At 54.3% G+C, this 18,527-nt stretch overlaps 6 protein-coding genes across 6 annotated transcripts; 4 read left to right on the forward strand and 2 right to left on the reverse strand.

Annotated features, from left to right (window-relative positions):
* Nucleotides 1-202: 202 nt before the first annotated feature.
* CAOG_02213 (hypothetical protein) lies at nucleotides 203-2,983 on the forward strand. Its single transcript, XM_004348913.2, has 7 exons — nucleotides 203-298; nucleotides 401-484; nucleotides 589-672; nucleotides 762-845; nucleotides 922-1,005; nucleotides 1,082-1,156; nucleotides 1,253-2,983. The coding sequence occupies exons 1-7, from the start codon at nucleotides 222-224 to the stop codon at nucleotides 2,787-2,789; spliced, it is 2,025 nt and encodes a 674-aa protein (XP_004348963.1). The 5' UTR covers nucleotides 203-221; the 3' UTR covers nucleotides 2,790-2,983.
* On the reverse strand, nucleotides 2,933-5,633 carry CAOG_02214 (tRNA and rRNA cytosine-C5-methylase). Its single transcript, XM_004348914.2, has 10 exons — nucleotides 5,323-5,633; nucleotides 5,087-5,145; nucleotides 4,667-4,992; nucleotides 4,432-4,540; nucleotides 4,168-4,366; nucleotides 4,035-4,096; nucleotides 3,880-3,952; nucleotides 3,700-3,798; nucleotides 3,468-3,623; nucleotides 2,933-3,371 (listed from the first exon to the last, which is right to left on the reverse strand). Exons 1-10 carry the CDS (start codon nucleotides 5,591-5,593, stop codon nucleotides 3,064-3,066), a joined length of 1,662 nt encoding a protein of 553 aa, XP_004348964.2. The 5' UTR covers nucleotides 5,594-5,633; the 3' UTR covers nucleotides 2,933-3,063.
* A 121-nt stretch (nucleotides 5,634-5,754) lies between these two features.
* On the forward strand, nucleotides 5,755-6,742 carry CAOG_02215 (tyrosine phosphatase). The gene is made up of 3 exons (XM_004348915.2): nucleotides 5,755-5,807; nucleotides 5,897-6,024; nucleotides 6,136-6,742. Exons 1-3 carry the CDS (start codon nucleotides 5,781-5,783, stop codon nucleotides 6,479-6,481), a joined length of 501 nt encoding a protein of 166 aa, XP_004348965.1. The 5' UTR covers nucleotides 5,755-5,780; the 3' UTR covers nucleotides 6,482-6,742.
* Nucleotides 6,743-6,816: 74 nt separating this feature from the next.
* CAOG_02216 (hypothetical protein) lies at nucleotides 6,817-8,661 on the forward strand. The gene is made up of 5 exons (XM_004348916.2): nucleotides 6,817-7,332; nucleotides 7,478-7,599; nucleotides 7,674-7,887; nucleotides 7,977-8,087; nucleotides 8,188-8,661. Exons 1-5 carry the CDS (start codon nucleotides 6,835-6,837, stop codon nucleotides 8,584-8,586), a joined length of 1,344 nt encoding a protein of 447 aa, XP_004348966.1. The 5' UTR covers nucleotides 6,817-6,834; the 3' UTR covers nucleotides 8,587-8,661.
* A 235-nt stretch (nucleotides 8,662-8,896) lies between these two features.
* CAOG_02217 (hypothetical protein) lies at nucleotides 8,897-10,701 on the reverse strand (the record flags this gene model as incomplete). Its single annotated transcript, XM_004348917.2, has 5 exons — nucleotides 8,897-9,289; nucleotides 9,404-9,463; nucleotides 9,593-9,747; nucleotides 9,866-10,090; nucleotides 10,566-10,701. 5 exons carry the CDS (start codon nucleotides 10,699-10,701, stop codon nucleotides 8,897-8,899), a joined length of 969 nt encoding a protein of 322 aa, XP_004348967.2.
* Nucleotides 10,702-10,987: 286 nt separating this feature from the next.
* On the forward strand, nucleotides 10,988-18,525 carry CAOG_02218 (hypothetical protein; the record flags this gene model as incomplete). The annotated part of the gene is made up of 8 exons (XM_004348918.2): nucleotides 10,988-11,196; nucleotides 11,618-11,729; nucleotides 11,874-16,265; nucleotides 16,393-16,536; nucleotides 16,696-16,875; nucleotides 16,967-17,176; nucleotides 17,296-17,892; nucleotides 18,019-18,525. The coding sequence occupies 8 exons, from the start codon at nucleotides 10,988-10,990 to the stop codon at nucleotides 18,376-18,378; spliced, it is 6,204 nt and encodes a 2,067-aa protein (XP_004348968.2). The 3' UTR covers nucleotides 18,379-18,525.
* Nucleotides 18,526-18,527: the final 2 nt, after the last annotated feature.

Here is an 18,527-nt window from a genome sequence, read left to right on the forward strand (position 1 = left end):
TTTCTGCTTTCCATTTCAATCCGAAATGCGCGTCCAGTTTCCCCACCCCTCCCGATGAATGCATGAGCACCTATTCGGGACAAAAGAGTCAAGGCGAGAACACAACAACAGTGAGGGTTTGCTCGTGCTGCAACTGAGCAACTGTCACTCTGAGATTGTTCGTTTTTGTTCTTTTCTTTTTGGAAGCAGTCAGTTTTTTTCTTGTTTGTTTTGTTCTCAAAATGCTGTCGTATCAGAAAATGACAGAGAAACAGCGCGACCTGTTTGACAAGGTCAAGAGCGCGAGTCTCTATCTATCGTAAGTGAAAACAAGCCGAAAGCTAGCTGGAGCAGCGACGTGTGTGTGTGTGTGTGTGTGTGCTGACGAGACGAGACGACGACGGGAAACAAAAAACAACAGGCTGCATAAAGAGCGGATAGGCGATGCGGAAGCCCAAGCGATTGCTGCGGGGCTCAAACAGAACACGGCGCTGACTTCGCTCGTGTAAGGCCAGCATCACTTTGAACGGGATGCATGGGGACGGGCAGCAGAGGGCGTTCAGAGCGTGCTCACTGATGGAGGAGTTGGGCGGCGCGGAAACCGAGCAGTCTGAGTGAGCAGCAGATTGGCGATGTCGGAGCAATGGCCATTGCAGACGCTCTCAAAACGAACCGAACCGTGAAGGAGCTCTTGTATGTCATCTGTTTACTTTGATTGATGCATGTGGCATTTGCAGTGCTCACTAATGGAGCCGGGGGCGCGGAACAACAACAATGGGCAGTTTGGCCAAGAATCAGATTGGCGATGCTGGAACGCTGGCGCTTGCTGAGGCACTCAAAGCAAACAAGACAGTGAGGACGCTCTAGTAAGTCAGCTCTGACGATCACGGATGCCGCAAAAGGCACTCAGAGTGCTCACTGATGACGGGTTGGGTCGGACAGTCTCAGTGACAACCGGATTGGCGATGCCGGAGCCCAAGCGCTTGCGGAGGCACTCACGGTCAACGAGACGCTCACTTTTCTTCGGTAAAGATTGATTGCTTCAAGCTGCTCTGAACAGTCGTTCGACTCATGCTAAAATCGGACGATTGAACAACACCAGTATGGACAAGAACATCTTGACCTCCGCTGGAATCACTGCGCTCACGCAAACAGGCAATGCCGTTTGTAAATTGGAGTAAGAATTGCATGTTTACTACAGGATTTTTTACATGAAGCAAATTCGCAAACAACAAAACCATTCACTTGTATTGCTGAATTTCTTTGGTGGCAGCGGTCTTGACAACCAGCGTGTGCCATCGCCTGCCGAATTGGCTCAGAATCAGAGCGCAGCAGCAGCACGTGCCGCAGTCACTCAGCCTTCTGCCAACCTTCAATCCGCGTTTCAGTTTCTGCGTTCCGACCTCGCTGCCAAAAGTACGCTTCTTGACTCCAAGCTGGCTGCCAAAGCGCAGCAGGTGCGCACTACCAAAGCGCAGGAGCGTACTGCCAATGGCCAGGAGCTCGCTCCCGAAGATCAGCAATTGCGCTCCAAGCTGGCTGTCAAAGAAGCGGAGCTCGCTACCAAAGAGCAAGAGCTGAAGCAGCTTCGCTCAAGTCTCGCTGCCAAAGTCCAGGAGCTCGCTACCAAAGATCAGGAGCTCGCTGCCAAAGATCAGACGCCCAAAGAGCTGGAGCTCGCTGCCAAAGAGCAAGAGCTGAAGCAGCTTCGCTCAAGTCTCGCTGCCAAAGTCCAGGAGCTCGCTACCAAAGATCAGGAGCTCGCTGCCAAAGATCAGACGCCCAAAGAGCTGGAGCTCGCTGCCAAAGAGCAAGAGCTGAAGCAGCTTCGCTCAAGTCTCGCTGCCAAAGATCAGGAGCTCGCTGCCAAGGACCGTAAATTGAAATCAGCTCTTGATCGCATCGACGTATTTGAGCGCAACCAAGCATCCGTTCACGGACCAATCCCGAAAGTTCCATTCACAGCTCTTGTCACCGCCACGAACAATTTTTCTGAGGATTCGCTGCTCGGTGTAGGAGCATTTGGTCGCGTGCACAGCGGCAGTTTGCCTGGGCCTCCTGTTGCCGTTGCCATCAAGAAGCTGCTCGCCGAATCGATCGTTAGCTATACCGCATTTCAATCGGAACTGGACTCTTTGTCGAAATTCCGTCACCAAAACATCATTACCATTCTGGCCTGCGCTGAAGGTCACGGTGCATATTGCTTGGTGTACGAGTTTATGCCAAACGGTTCTGTGCGCGACCGCTTGGATTGCACGAACAACACCCCTCCGCTCGCCTGGACTCAGCGCCATCGCATTGCTGCTGATGTCTCCCGTGGCATGAACTACGTCCAGACAGCCTTCTTCCCTGACCATGTTCTGTTCCACCGCGACCTCAAGACAGACAATGTGCTTTTGGACGCGCATTTCAACGCAAAAGTCTCTGATTTTGGCCTCGTTCGTGACGCCCCACACTTCGATGATAAGAAATCCCTTCACACCAAGAACTTTCAAGGCACCGGTCCTTACATGTGTCCGCAGCTCCTCGAGTCAGGCCGCATGACCATCAAGACAGATGTCTACGCCTTCGGCATGATTTTGCTGGAATTGACGACTGCTGACAAACCCGGGATTGGGCTGAAGTCCAAAGCGCGAAAGGCTGTGAGGCACCAAACCATCAATGACATGCTAGACCCGGCACTCAACACAACCGACGCAGAGCGCCCGCTCATCAACGAGCTTGTCACTCTTGCACTCGAATGCCTTGAGGATGATGCTGACGATCGCCCGTCCTTTAACACCCTTCTTGCTACGCTGAATCCTGAATGACAAGCGAAAGGTGTTGTATCAATGTTGCAGCATTAGGATATAGCATGTAGATGGCATGCTGCGAATGAGGGCGTATCTACTCCTGATTCTACACCGTGTTTTTCTGTTACAAGCGTTTTACTTCGTTATCTGCCGTTTCTGTCTCTTTGCGCATTGTGATTTTTGTATTTGAATGAATTGTTCTGTTCTCGAGACCTCTTCTAGTGCTCTTGCTTGGTCCCAACTCAACTCACTGGACGCGAATTCAATCGTCTCGTTACAATCGAACAAAGCATCAATTCAAACTTGGTGCAGCAGTGGTGACTGCCTTCTTTTTCTTCTTCTTGTTCTTCTTGTTCTTCTTCTTTTTGCTCAAGCTCGATGCGGTGGATGTGATGGGAGTGACCGATTCGGCTGCGTTATCATCCTCCTCCTCATCGTCATCGCTCGAGTCCTGATCGACACGCGCCTCTTTGCGAGGTGGTAGTGCACCATGGTCGTCACTGGTTTCCTCGATTCGTCGTTTCGCCGTTCTGCGCTGGAATAGGGAGACGAAAAAGCCGTTGGTGTGATCTTCAGGACCCGCCCGAACGCATTTTGAGCCTGAAGCGGCAATCATCATCAAGCGTCAGCGTCAAACGATCGACATCACTGAACACAAGCCATCACCAAGCATTCAACAGCAAACGGGCCGTGTACCGAAAGGATGGGTGTCAAGGCCTCGGTGCGGCCATTGAGGAAGCGCGTGAACCACTTCGAATGCGGGATTCGCAGCCAAGACTCGCGCAACCACACCCTCGTTCTCTTGCTCGTGAATGGAGCAGGTCGAGTACGAGACTTTAGATACGTTGGAGACTGCTCGAGGAGGAAAGCGATCGCGTCAACGTTCAGACTAGCAGATTGGTTTTCACTGGCAGCAATGGCGACTCACATGTCATGGCATGGCTAACTGTTTGGAACTGAAAGTCTGATAGTGCTGTCAGGCGCTGCTCCTGCGTCTCGGTGGCTTCTGATTCGTTCTCGTCGTCATCTGACAGGCAAATCAACCGGCAAACCTCAGTTGGACCATTCACTCATGACGAATATTCAGCAAAAGCGCGCGCAATCAAACCTGCTGCTAGATAATCCAGGCGGTTGACGATTCCCGAACCAGAGCAAGAGGGATCGAGGAGAATGGCCGATACCTGAACCAAGTACAAGCCGAGCCAAATTCAATACTGGCGGTTCAGACAGAAAACCTTCTCATGATATGATACGGCGTCCTACCTTTGCATATTTGGGGTCTGTCGGCTTGATTTCAAGGAAGTTGCCGTTCATGCACTCCACATCTTGAACAACCGAGTCAGAGCCGAGTCAGAACCGCGTCAGAGTCAACGCCCAGCAACACGACCATCCTTACTGGAAGCACCAAACTTGCGCATGGCATTTTGCATGGTTTTAAATCGACGAGGATCCAAATCAAACGCGTGAACATGGCCCTTCAGGCCGACGAGCGCCGCAACGTGGGAAGTCTTGTTGCCCGGAGCAGCGCACCCGTCAATCACGGATTCTCCAATCGATGGCGAGAGCACATGTGCCGGAAAGCAACTCGCCTTATCCTGCATCACACACAGTTGAGCAAGTGTGGAGGACAAAGTCATCGCAACAGCGGAGGAATGAGTACCTGCAAAATCAGTACGCCAGAAGTGTACAGTTTATGATCGTGAAAGTCTGTTCCACTGGGAAACACGAGCAAGTCTTTCAAGTGCTCGTCTTGGCAGAAGGAGCGCCCACTGCGAGTCAAGCGAAGATGAGGACCGAGCGCACAAGCCGGACCAGCAGCAATCAAAAAGACCATCAATCAAAATAAACCGCCCAAAGACCAACATGAGCCCAAGTGAAGCGGAACTGGCACGTACCTGAGAGCCGAAATGTCGGCGGGGCGGTCCACAAGGGCAAAGCCTCCAGGCTGTTGCTGAAGTGCTTGGACGGCGGCCGCAACAGACATTTTCAGCGTGTTAACACGGACGTAGCGAGGGATTACAATCGCATCCTGCTCTCGAATTGCAGCAGGCAGCAGATCGCGCACATCCTTGACCTTTGCGCGAATTTTCATGCGCACGAGCGCGGCGTTGAGGTCGCCCTTGCTTTCCGTGACGGCGCGCTTGATGACGCCGCCGCACTCAATGCTTCCTCGTCCAATCAGCAGGTCATAGACTGCGACCAAAGCGACCGACGGTGCAATCTGTGCGAGTTTTCAAGGATCCAGCTTTTGTTAAGATGTGCGCTTTTGTGTTTGTTTGGAAAGTGAAACCAATCTTAGAAAACAATGTTTTTACCTCCTTGTTTTTCTTTGTGAATCCGGATACTTGGAGCAGTTCTTCGACGACGGTTCGATCTGACGCATTGCAACAATAGCAATTTCATGAGTGTGGTCTCTGAGATTCTGCTTGAAGTAGTAGTAGTAGTATCCACATGGTCAGGTGGTTTTCGGCTTGAAGACGCTTCACTCAATCTCAGTCCCCCTTCCACTTCTCCACTCATCATCACGCTGCGCACATTGGTTTTTTATTACATTTGAGTGCCTCGCAGATGAGTGCAAAGAGGCGCTTCTTGTCGTGGAAGGCACATGCGAACGCGAGCGACTTGAGCGATCCCCGCTTGTCCCGCAGCCGATCAATCACCGACGCAGCCGCAAAGTAGACATTTGTGAACGTCTGCTGCTGTTCTTGTCCTTGTCCTTGGGGTTGAGGTTGGACTTGTCCTTGAGACTGAGGTTGGACGTGCTGCTGCTGCGGTGGTGCGTTCGAGCGAGACTTGTGCTTTGGCCATCGATTCCCAGCCATCAGTGCAAAGAAGAAGAGACTGGAATGGATGCACTTGGATACAATACAAATGAGTGTGAGCGCAGAATGAGTTTGGATGAACATTTGACAGTCAGCTGGTGAGATCGAGCATTGCATCCATCGTCCTCTTTCATTCACTTTCATGATTGCAGTCCTGGTTTCTGAGTTTTTTTTTTCCTTGTCAATAATGTCGCAGAATTACATGCCACCGATGGTAAAACTAGATGGAATACCTTTCAGAGTGCTGATGATTGTTGACTGACCACCTGTTTGTGCTGTTGTATGGGACTTGCATTGCGCTAGAACTTTGGGATGGTGGAGGAGGACTTGTACCGGTCTGGCCAGCCGAACGAGCTCAACTTTCCATTCCTCGAGAAGCTGCATCTCAAGACGATCGTCTTCCTAGCTGCCGAAGACCCGTCCCAGGCACTGTACGAGGGGGGGGGGAAAGACTTGAGGATGGAGGACTAGCGGACTTGACTTGGGCCAATGCAGAACAACTCACACTCGCGACGATGGATGGATGATGCCGGTGAGAGCAGAAGAAACTTTGCCGATGACCATGACATCGAAGTGCTGCATCTGGGCAAGGCGCAGGCGTCGGCGCTGACTTGGGCGCCGCTCGCAGAGGAAACAGTCATCGAGGCACTCAACGTCGTGCTCAACCCAGAGCACTACCCGCTGCACGTCATGTGCAATCTGGGCTCACACAGAACAGGCACGCTCATTGGCTGTCTGCGCAAGCTCCAGCGGTGGAACCTCACAAGCATCTTTGAAGAGTATCGGAGACACGCCATGGGCAAAGTACGCCTCCTCAACGAGCAGTTCATTGAGTTTTTCGACACGGATCTCGTGCGGATACCAACGCAGCGACCCCGGTGGATTTAAGTGAGGCCAACGGAGAACGGAGAGAGAGGTCTGTTGAACGTTTCAGATTGCTTGCTTTTGTTGAATCCGATGATTTTGCGATTGTGGCCAGCCTGGGCCACTACCCAAGGCAGCTGCAATCACAGCACATGCATTGTCCAAGTATCTCGCATCTCGTTGCTGTGCCTCGCTTGGTGTCGGGTGCCTTTTTTGTTTGTTTCCCTGTCAATTCATCCAATGTCCTCGATTCATCCAATCCTCAAAGCCCACTGTTCATAGCAAGAACTATTTGCCCATGCTCGCATTACTAAGATTCGCCATGTACGGCATTGCAATTCCCCAGTCCAGTCGTTTCTCATCACCAACACTTGCTCATGCTCGCTGGTGGCCGCCGCGTGCTGGTCGTCCGCTCGCCCGCGCCGTGCACCGCCCTCGTGCTGCAGACAGCCACCAAATTGCAGCAGTCATCCCCCAAGCTGCATGTGCAGCAGCCATCCGTCATCAATGGCTGGCCGTCGCTGCTCCTTCGCAAGCCGGACGGGAGCGCAATGCTTGGCACCGAGCCTGACACGAGCTCGGGCTCGCAACCCCAGCGCTCCACAGGCGCGACTCCCGCCATCTTTGGCAATGCAGCCAGTGCCGGATCTGCCTCTGGGCGCGTTTCCGATCGGATTGTCCTGCCCGGCGTCCGAGTATCAGCGTGGAACCACACTGCGCACCGATTCCCGTCGTCCTCGTCGTCGTCGTCGTCAGTGTTCTCGTCGACGTCGCCGTCACAATCCACAACAATGCTGCTGAGCAAGAGTGCGTTGGCTACAGCACCACGGACGCCGATCGAGTCGTTCGCACGCAACGCGATTGCACACATCCAGGTAATGCCAAGACAAGGACACGAGGAGGATTTGTGTTGACATTGTCTGAGATTTGGAGCAAATGGGGAAGAAGGAAGAACCTACAACAAAGCAACAAAAAAAAAAGGGTGCTCAATGGTTTGCTTGTTGCCGCATTTCATCACAGCTTACGTGGCGCAGAGGAGGCGTTCCGATCGTCATGGCATCGCGAGAAATGGACGAAGCGCTGCAACAAGCTCTCGAGCATGTCGAGCAAGCGTCAAGTTCCGCTGCATCGTCTTTGTCAGAGTAAGGAGCAAACAGCGTGCTGCCTACCCCCACTTTGCTTACGTTGTTCAAACTGACCGGATGTGTGTTTGCAGCTCCGAGTCCAACTCGGCACAGACAGGTGCTCTACAAAGGCTCGAGAGCAACACCACACCGTCAGGCGATGCGAATGCCACCAACATGTCCCGACAGTCGGCAAGCTCGACCAAGCTCGACTATCGCGTCGTCAGCCTTTCAGCGTTGCTCGACATGTATCACCTCGCCTCGGATCTGCATATAGAGCAAATGATTCATTCCGGCCTCCTTCAAGTACTGATTCCTTGTTGTCAAATTGCCTCATTGCCTCGTCAACCTTTCCCCTTTGCTGATGGCGGTTGCTTGTACTTTTGCTTGCGCAGGAAGCGACGACCATCTTGAAATCCTATCCCGACGAAGCAGCGGCTCGGCACCTCCTTGGATACCGACAAGCAATAGGCTACATATCGCACGAATGGCTAAGCCCACGCTCTGTATGTTGCGGAGTTGTGGAGGATTGGACGCGGTGCATGCTGGATGAGGAACGCTCCAAAAAGCTCACCCAACGTTTGTGTACCCTCCCCTCCATTGTAGGTGTCTGCAGAGCGTGCTACACAGCAATTCTTCCGCTTTTTGCGAAAGGCCATGAAGGATGGACGCCTAGCGGTGGATGCCCAGCTTGAAATTGACAACCAAGACCCCGAGACGGGTGGATTGTGGTTGCCACGCACTGCGGTCGAATCAGATACTGCTGCACAGCTTGCCGAGCTTGCTACCATCCCCCGTGCCGAGTTTGAGGAGCGGAGGGACCTGTCTCGTATCCACCGTGTCAAGCCATCGACCACATCGCCGGCTGCGCCACGGCGCTACGCCGATGTGGCACAAGTCTTCCATCAGCTTCAACGGCTGGCTGTTGGCGTCAAGACCGCCTTTCCTCCTCCCGCACACACGCCACGGCTGGTTGGGCAGCTATGGCACGTCACCCGAACCTAGTAGTTTGTCAGGCTGATTCTTGTGCTGTTTTTCCCTGCCTGGTTGTACTCTTAATCAATATTATCAAACCTCCTACTACTTGGAGCATGCATTCTGTAGCATGACTGTTGCTCTTCGGTTGAAAGTGAATGCGGTCCGCCAAACGGTCACAACGATAAGGGTACAGGTTGGTTCATTTGATTGAATAGCAGGCGCAGCGAACAGTCAAGCACACATTCTGTATTTCGTTCTTTCAAGACGAGCAGTTGGCCGTTGTACAGGGACTGCAGAGAGGTGAAGAAGCGCAGGATGAAAGATGGACGTTGCGACATCACCAGGTTGGTCGCTCGCCTTGTTGAGGTGCATCGGCGACTTCCACATCCGTTGCAGATTGAATGTACTGCACAAACGCCTGGCTTTGCTCGGCATAGTGCTTTGTGAGCGAGTTACGGGAGGCTTCACGCTTGGCCTTCGACATGGACGCAGCAGTGCCTTCAGCAAGAAGTTGCGAGCCAGAGTAGGCGCCAACAACGAACGTGGGTGTGGCAGTGGTGCGACCAGCCTCCTTGTGTAGCTTGAATGTCAGAGGTTCCTGGTTGGCATCCTCCAGGCACGACTGGAGGAGGCGTTGAGGGTTGGTAATCAATATACTATCGGCGGGTCGTGCGGCGGCAAACTCCTTTTGGGCGACATCGTCGACAATCTGTCGAACGCCAGCAATGCCCTGATTTGCCAAATGTTTGAAAAAAGATGTCAAGAATGGAGCAAACGTCAGTTGAACTGTCTGTTGGATTTTGGGAGCAATACGCAAACTTGATGACATGCTGTAGTTGGTTACCTTCACTTCGACAATCGCGGCAATGACTGCAAAGAAGGAGGAGCGGAGCAGCAGGTCGGACTGCCAAGGAAAGAGACAAACAAAGTCAATCCAACGTGGAAATTGACCAAAATTGCAGTGCCAGAGCTTGTGCCCCTGCTCGCCTTGATTGCCACAGAGAACACTATCAACATTGCGTGCAACACTCACCTGAGCAAATTGGTGCAGACCGAAGGCACGGGCGTACTGCGAGATGCTCGGGGCATCCATTACACTCTCAGTGATGGACTGGAGAGCCGGTCCTGGCAAGCGGGGAAATCGTTGAAAGACATGCTCGGCAAACAGGGCATGGAAGTATCCTTGGCCTGTGCGAGTGTCGACCAAGAGAGGGAGCAACGACAGCAGTGAGCACTCAGCGTGTGCGCGGGTTTCGATCGACTCGCTCGGGCGCAGAGCCCCCCCCCCGCGTGCATTGAGACCTACCAAGCGCCGACATGCGCTGAGACGGGCTTTGCCACTTGTCGTTGGACATGAGAGCACGCTTGAGCGCAGCGAGGGTCTGTGCACCATCGGCCTTGAGGTTGAGCCTGCCAGCGAGCGCGGCAATCTCTGCATGGATGGGCTGTCCGCGTGCGATCGCCGCCACTCGCTTGTGTTCGTTCTCTTGTGAGTGGTCGATCGGTGCGCGTTGGTGGAACGCATGGACGCCTAGGCAAGCAGGAAGGAAGGCAAGAAGACGAAAGGAAAAAAAAAAAAAACAAGAAAGAGCACAGAAAGGATGACAGTGAGTGAGTGTGATTGGGTTGCTCTTCTTTGCCAACGAGCAAGACAAGATCGAGCAATGCAAATGAATGAGGGGAAGGCGAGGAGCGAGTCAGAGCGAGATAGAAACTGGCAGAGACGGAGCGCAGAGAAGGCGAGATCTCTCGGATGTGGGTTCCAGCGACAACGACAAAGGGCAGCATGTGTTTTGTTCCGTCCCCACACACACACACACACACACACACACAGACGGACGGACGAAGGCACACCAAAGAGGAGGAGTGAGGAGGAGTGAGGAGTGAGGAGTGAGGAAGATGGAGCGAGAGTGTATTGGCAGCATGCTCGCTTCTCTTCTCTCTCTCTCTTCTCTCTCTCTCTTTGTGGCGGTTGCTTCGTGGCTGTTTACCCTTTGGCGCTGCAGCGTCGGCGGATTCTGATGATGCTGATGCTGATGATGCGGGTGTGGCGAGCGAGGTCATGCGTGCGACCGGCAGCACTGCGCCACGTGCAGGAGCAGCAGCTGAAACGAGGCGATGGCAAAGCGTCGAGGCGAGCATTCAGTAAGGCGACACAAAGGGACTGAGATGTGAACAATGCTCAGACGAAAGCAAGACGAAAGCAAGATAAAAATGATGGTAATGACAAAATAGTGTCGTTATATGATTGAGGTGGAGGGAGTCAGGTAAGAGGGACTTGGCTTTGCATTGAAACGAGCTCTCTCCAGTGGATGTCTATGGATTGGGGTCGGGATACCGGTTTTGATATTCCCGTCTCTATTGCATTGTAAATTGTAAATTGATGAATGCCCCAGTCGTTATTCAGTGTGTGGAAGAGCATTCAGCAATGTCGTCTGCTCCTGCAGCAGGACCAGCAGTCGGTGAATCGGCCGCCGCTGCCACCACTGCTCTTCCATTGCAGCCATTACAGCCAGCCACGCCATTCCGACCGCACCATCGCCGCAACCAGTCGTCCATCTCAACCACCATCAGCCTCACAGAGCTCGACGTCAACGGCAACAGCAGCAACAGCAACAGCAGCAGCAACAGCGGCAGGTAACTTTTTTTTTTTCAACCGTTTGCTTTCTTTTTATTGTATTTTGTGGTCGTTTCCCTCCACCACTCCACCACTCCACCACTCCACCACGACTAATGCCAAAAAGCTTCATCCTCTGTCGTGTCGATCCAAATCGCTCGTGGCATCCATGCCCATCGTCAAAGTAACACAATCATAGAGACATGGCGGAAAACCAGAATTCTTTATTATTTTTTATTATTTTTACTATTATTATTATTATTATTATTTTTGAATTTATGAATTCTCAATCGCCGAAGTTAGTGCTCGCTTCACCCACAGTGCCAATGATGCTCACTCTCCAATCCACACCTCTGTGTTTACTGCTCTCTTGCTTTGAATTTTGCGCCCGCTTTTTGCTTGGGGGATTGTGAACACAAAAAACGAAACAAACACCATCAGTGCGCTGGGACGTAGCGGATCGGCGAATCAACCACCAGCGACGACCACCATGGCCAGCGCGTTTGCGAGCCAAGGCGACGAGCTCCAGTCCTTCCTGCTGTTTAGCACCGACGTAAGTGTCAATGGAACGCTTTCTTGGGCTGCGCTGCATTGCATCACGGACTAGAGACACAGCTCGAAACGTTCAATCTCACCAACCTCGAAATGCGCTCGTCCACCACACACCGACTGCATTTATGGTTGACTCTGTTGGTAGGCGGATGACGACGAAGATGATGCAGACTTTGCGCTGTCCTATGCCCGGCTAAGTTCACTGGCTACAGAGCTCAACACCACCGTCAAGACATCGCTTCAAGGGAACACCTTGACCCTGTACGCTCTAGCCGTCCGATCCACCTACGAGACACTTCTTGCATCTCCATGGCGGTCTGCTGCAGCAGTCTCACCGGCAGCAACAGCAGCCGCAGCATCCAAACACTCTGCCCACACAGAGACCGATGTCTTGCGATACAGTGCGACCACGTTCGGCCCGCTGCTTTGGGATGCACTTACTAGTCGAGCACATCACGAGATTCATATCTCGTTTGACATGCGCGAACGAGTGCAGTTTCTGGTGGCATTGCGCAACGCCTTTGCTGCCGAAATCAGTGCCACCTTGCAGCTGTTGCAATCCGCTGTCGATTTGCACCAGCTCGCTGCACCTTCCTCGCAGGCGTCAAGCTCGCTGGCTTCCGCGCTTGATGGTAGCTTGAACAGCAACAATGCGAGCGTCCGACCACATGGCAGTGCATCAAAGAGCGGGTTGACATCAGCAGCAGCGACCAGCTCCTCCTCTTCTTCTTCTTCTTCTCAACCGGTGCCATCGGAGAACTTGGCTTCGGCCATTCACACACGGCGCGTTGATGTGCTGAGTCGCGAATCGCTCCTCGCATTTAACGCGGCGCTGTCGAAATGCAAACAGATTATTGACAAGATTTCGCAGCACTCCGAGCTCGCCTTGTGCCGCAGCAACACCTCATGTATTGTGATGCTTCGGCGGATTTTCAGAGCGCGACTAGTTCTGTCGTTGCGACAAAACCCGGCCAGCGTTCTTGTCCACGTGCACCGCTTTGAAGCCGTCTGCGAGGTCGTGCTGCAGCAGCATTACAAGTCCCTCCTCCACCCAACATGTAGCCCAGGTCCCGACAGCCTAACCACTCAAACGCCACCACTATTGTCGCATTCGACTTTAGAGCAGTCGCTCGCCTTTGGAATGCGTCGGCGGCGAGCCTTCTCACTTCCCTCCCGGTCCAGCTCTATCGCGCACGAGCTTTCCGCAGCACCCTTCACCACCGCAGATGATGCTCGAGTTAACGGAAAACTTGTCGAGTCCCCTCTACCTTCAGCGGCCACCGCACTGCCAAATTTGCCACCTTCTTCGTCTTCTTCTTCTTCGTCCTTTTCTCCTTCTTCTACACCCCTGCACAGCGTCGTCGTCTTCTCCCGCGAGAGCCTGCTTCGGCGGCTCAACTACGCCTTCGACGCGGCCAAGGGCCAGCAGGACTTTGTTGCCCGCGTGGAGCAGACTGCATCTCTCGCCACGCATGCGGTGACTGCCGACGTGCGGCATCATTTGAGCTTGATTGTGCGCGACATGCATCCAAACCATCTCCCGTCAATGTACGCCTCAAATGCTGCGTACAATGCGTGGAAGCGCCGCGAGTTGAAGCGAGCCACTTGCATCTTGCAGCAGATCGACCACTTGCAGCGTCTGCGTCGGGGTCTTGGTGCGCAGCTCGTCTCGTCGTTGTGGTGCCCCGGCGCCCCCGACCACTCGTGGTTTACCGGTACCCTGACTGTGCATGTTCTCGATCTTGTTCGCGACCATGCGCAGGGCGAGGACAAGCTCAACCTCGCCCGCCGAAAAGTGCAGCGTCCTGCTCCCGACGCGGTGCTGCCGGCCATTGCTCGTGACGATGACAGCAACGCTCTCACCAGCGGCGGTATTGTCCCTCATTTCGCTGGCGGAGATTATGTGATTGACGCTCCGTTTCCCGTGCGAACGGTTGCCATCGATCTGTGGAACGACGATGTTTTGAGCGACTCGAGTCTCTTGACCCGCCCATTCGATCCATGGCATCGCCACGTTCTCGACAAGGACGACATGCTGGGGCGTGTTTCGATCGACTTGACGCACCCGGTTTTCCAGCAGCCTCGCAGCCAGTCCGGTGTTGTCGTCGGCTGGTTTCGCATCGACGCAGCCGCATCTGCGAGCTCGGCTTTGCGCACGGCGACCTCGAGCAACCCTCTCACTGCTTCTTCAAGCTCCCAGTTCGCAGCCACGCGACCAGATCTGGGAGATTTGGAAGCAACCTCGACAGGGTTTGCGACTCAGGCGGTCGCCGGGCTCGCCCGCCTCAGCATCCGGTTTACGCGCGAGCCGCTGGTCACCCCGTCGGCCTGCGTTGTGGCCGCTCATGTGGCGAGTCCCATCCAGCCGACAACACCAGCCGCACCAACGGCTCCATCGGCTCCATCGGCTCGAGCTGAAACAGCCGGTCAGGCGGCAGCCACCGACGACGCATCCAAGGTCAACTGGATTACGGCGAGTGGCAGCTGGTACGATGCATCGCATCCGTTCGCCGCACAGACCATCACCCTGCCGCCTGTGGCGTCACCCGTGGCATCCATTCCGCTTCCGCCGTATGCATCCATGTTCCAGCAACTCGCGTCGCGCATGGTCGAGTCTGAGCTTGAACAGCGAGTCCGAGAAGCAGAGCTTCATGACACTGCCGTGCTGAGTGTCGAGCAGGCCGAGTCGCTTGCGCTTTTGCGCCAGCAAGGCCGATCGTACTCGCAAGAGCTCTTGCCAGGACCGGCTTCAGCTCCCTTGAGCGGGCGTTCAACGCCACCACCGTCATCTCAACCACCCACTCTGGGCCATCAACGCCACGCGTCCTTTGGCATAATTGAAACGACACCAACTCTCTCAGATTCGAGCGGTTCCCTGTCCTTTGGCGGCGGCGGTGGCGGCGGCCCATCCACACCCGACATTTTCGGTGGCCCAACGCACAACCCTTTGACTTTGCCATTGAAAGCTCGCTCCAAGGCGGTCGAGCGCCAGCTGTCAGTGGAAGCGCCGGCGGGAAGCTCGTCGTCGCATCGGGCATCCTTGTCCACCGCTCCATCCGGCTCGACGGGCAGTCTCAAGCCGCCGACAAACCCCTCGGGTCGCCGAGCCAGCACGGTGGCTGCCCTGGAGCAGGCGACCACCCCAACGCTTCCCGACACTGACGATCTTGTGGCGTCTGTGGCCAACGTGCGCCAAATGTTTGGTCACTTCCCAGGTCCGTTTTCCATCCACTCGCTCTGCCTCTTGGAGGAATTTGGTGCTCGATATGGAATTGGCATCACAGCGCGGCGATTGGCGCTCTTGGATGCCCTCCTTGGCGAGCACGACCGTTGCGGATCCGTGGATACGATTGTGCTGCAGCGGATCGTGGAGGACATTTTGCGCGACGCCGGTTACGAGTGCGACCTTCCTGTGAAAGTCTCGCCACTCACCCAGCCCAAGCTGGTTGCTCAGACCAACCCGACAAGGCTGACATTCCCGGAAGTTCGCAAGCAGTCCGCTGCCGTGAATCCGCTTACACCTGGCGAGCAAGAGCAGTTTTTGAATACGCTCGACCAGCTCGTGGAGCGCTTGGTTGACCAGATTACAAAGTACAAGTACATTTTCCCGACCGAAGAGATTGCCACTTGCGCCTTCTCTCGAACCATCAACTGTCTGACCTTTGTGCTGTCTTCCTCATTCTACCGTCTTCGGCACGCCAATCCGTTTGAGCATCACCTCAACCTCATGAAACAGCAAAATATTGCCCAGGAGCAGTCCTTCCGCATGTTCAACGCGGGCGCGACCGAAGTGGCAGGCGGATTGTCTTACTCTCCCTACTTTTCACGCGTCAAGTCACCCTCTTCAAGCACATCCAAGAAGCAGCAAGCCGCTGGCAGCCCGTTGGCTCGATCTGGCAGCTCTGGCAATGCACCGCCACTCGACGATGCTGCATCGCAGTCGCCTGCCCCGTCTCCTTCTCCTCTGGGAATGCGCCCAATGCCACAGCACCTCATGACGCAGCAGCGCTTGTTTGGCACCACCGAGTCATCGGCGGACCTGCTGAGCTTGCTCACAACGTGCATTGAACGTGGTGCTGCGGACAACTATGTTGTCATGTCTGCGATGGCCGCGCCGAATGACTCTCTGTCCAGCACTGTCAAAAAGACTGCGCATGTGCTTGTTGTCAAGCTCGTTGCACTGTGCGAGCGGATTGTCGAGGCGGTGCGCCGCGACCTTGCCTTTGTGCCGGAAATCTATGGGATTGATGTGGCGGCAATTGCCGCACATCTCTACCTGATCCGGTTCACCGCGGAATTGGATGTGTTCTTCATGTCGATGCCAGTCGAGTCTTCCTCCGGCATGTTTGATCTGTACTTTGCCCTGCGCGACATGCGACGACAAATGACTGCCATGCTCCGAAACTCGACCATTGAGACGCTGCTGGATGAGCGCATGCTGCTTTCAGAGTGGTTTATTCCCTTCGTGTTCCGATGGATTGAGCAGAAGGGCGACAAGATGCTGTCGTGGGCTGATTCCGTGCTCGAGTCGGATCAGGTAATTTTTGAAAGTGTTGGTGCCTGATGGATGACATTCGCTCGTTTTGTTTGGCCGTTTACTCACATCCCCGCGCGCGTCTTGCATGTCGTGCTTTGATCTTGGTACTTGTTCTTCTTGCGACCAGCTGTTGCATCGTTCTCGTACCGAGCTGCAGTCCACGTCCGTCAGCGACATTTTTGACAACATTCAGCAGAACGCTGGGTTTCTCGTTCGTCTGGATTGGGTCGATCATCACATGTTTGTGATCTTTGTCGCCCGATTTGCAGTGGTGAGGAGCAGCGACGATCGAGAGTTTTCCTCTCTCTCTCTCTCTCTTTTTTGTTTTTTTTTAAGGGGGTGGGGTTTTGCCGAGGTTTGTCGAGTCGTCGTCATCCTGTTCACATTTTTCACTTGATCATTTGTCTGGCATGGTTTATGTTGTCTATAGTGCATTTGTCGTGTCCTCGACTTGTACAGTGCAGCCCTTCGCCGCACTGTCGCAAAACGACTGGCACGCAAGCCAGACCACATTCTCGACATCAATGTCATGCTTGGCCAGTGGATTCAAGGCCACCATCACAAGCAGAGCAAGCCAGATGCCGCGAAGCGGTTCCAAACACAGCGCGAGGTAATACGTTGTTGTTGGAGCGCTTTGTTGTTTTTTGTCGCAACGAGTGTGTTTTTTTGCGTGCCTGACTTTTTTTGATTGCTGCTTCTAGGTTTGCGTTTGCCTGGACAACATTGAGGCATCTCGTTCGCACCTCCAGCGCTTTGTCTCATCCATCCTCCCGACTCCCAGCGCACCCATGGTCGCGCTTGGGATTCACAGCGCCATCGTCGACGAGCTTCCCGTTCATGAGATGTTCAAGGAGGGTGTCACTGCGTTGGATCGCAACATGCAAGCAATGGTTGAGATGGTAGCTGGCGAGGTGAGCCTTGTTGCATGGCGAAAACCAAACGTTGAAGCCGGGGGGTTTATATTTCAATGTTGCTCACTCTCAAATCCTTCTTCCACCGGGGTCCGATGCGGATTGCTCGTGCTCTCCAGATTCACGATTCTATCTGGCTGATGCTGACAGTTGCAACTAGCACCATCCCAGAGCGCCAAGCGATTCGGGAGAGTCTCGTTGCGACATCGACTCTGGTTGCTCCTCCGCCTCCCTTGTCCGCTTCATCCGCGACGCCGGCACCTCCGGCTCCTGTGTCAGCCACAAATGCATCAAGCCACTCGAGCCTTCCCAGCGTTCTGACGCACGTTCCGACCAAAGCCGCTGCCATCGTCGTTGCCGCCGTCTCAAAGTCGGGCGGCACTGCCACCTCGATGCTCTCCAAGTTTGCGAAAAAGCTTGTTGGTGGCAAGGAAAAGGACCGTGACTACTTTAGCATTGGCATCATGGAACCCGGGGAGGAGGTGGACGAGTCAGAGTTCCATGCCATTCTCAGCCCCGTTGCCGACTATCTGCGCACGAGTCTCGCACAGCACCACGAGCACCTCTTCCACAAAGTCTTTATCGAGGTTCTCGAGCGGCTTTGGAGCCGCTTTGTCACGACCTGCCTCGCCGTTCTGGGCGTGGCACCCTCCGGCAACCTGTCCAATCAACAGCTTCCCCTCGTCCAAGTGATGCTTTTGAGATCACTGGTTGCAGTAAGTCGAGCAGAGCGTGAAGCGAATTGTTTGGGGGGGGGTGAAGGGTTTGCTGCTGGCACGTTTGCTGACTTTTTCTTGTTTTCTCTCTCTCCCTCTCTCCCCCCCTCTATCTCTCTGCTGCAGATTGTGAAACCAGTGTTTGCATCTGAAGACAACCAACGCCTTACTTTGGCTCAGCTGGAGACACCCGCGTTCGTGACGCTGACTCAAGCGTTGGATCTTGCTCGCAAACCGTCCATCGCTGTCATGCAGGTGTACCAGCAAGCACCGCGCACCGATCCCATTTGCCGCATGTGCCTGCTTGTGCTCAAACTTCGAGCGGGCAGCGATTCTGCTGTTGCCGACTTTCTCAAGCACAACGACTCGGCCTCCCCGACAACGCAAGCGCCCTCCTTCTGGGAAACCGGGCTGGGTGCTCAGATTGGCGCTCACATTAGTGGCTCGCACAGCAACCGGTCGTCGGACGGTCGACACAAGCCCTGAAAACAGGCGACCGCCTGTGTGTGTGTTTGCGTGATTTCACAATGGGCCTTTCCCCCTCCTCCCACGCCACCCCACCCATCCATCTTTTTTCAGTACCATGTTTATTTATTACACGCTTTCTTGTTCCAATCTATGCGCCCCTTTCCCTC

The sequence above is a fragment of the Capsaspora owczarzaki genome (genome assembly GCF_000151315.2).
Source record: "Capsaspora owczarzaki ATCC 30864 unplaced genomic scaffold supercont2.3, whole genome shotgun sequence".
Classification (NCBI taxonomy): Eukaryota; class Filasterea; order Ministeriida; family Capsasporidae; genus Capsaspora; species Capsaspora owczarzaki.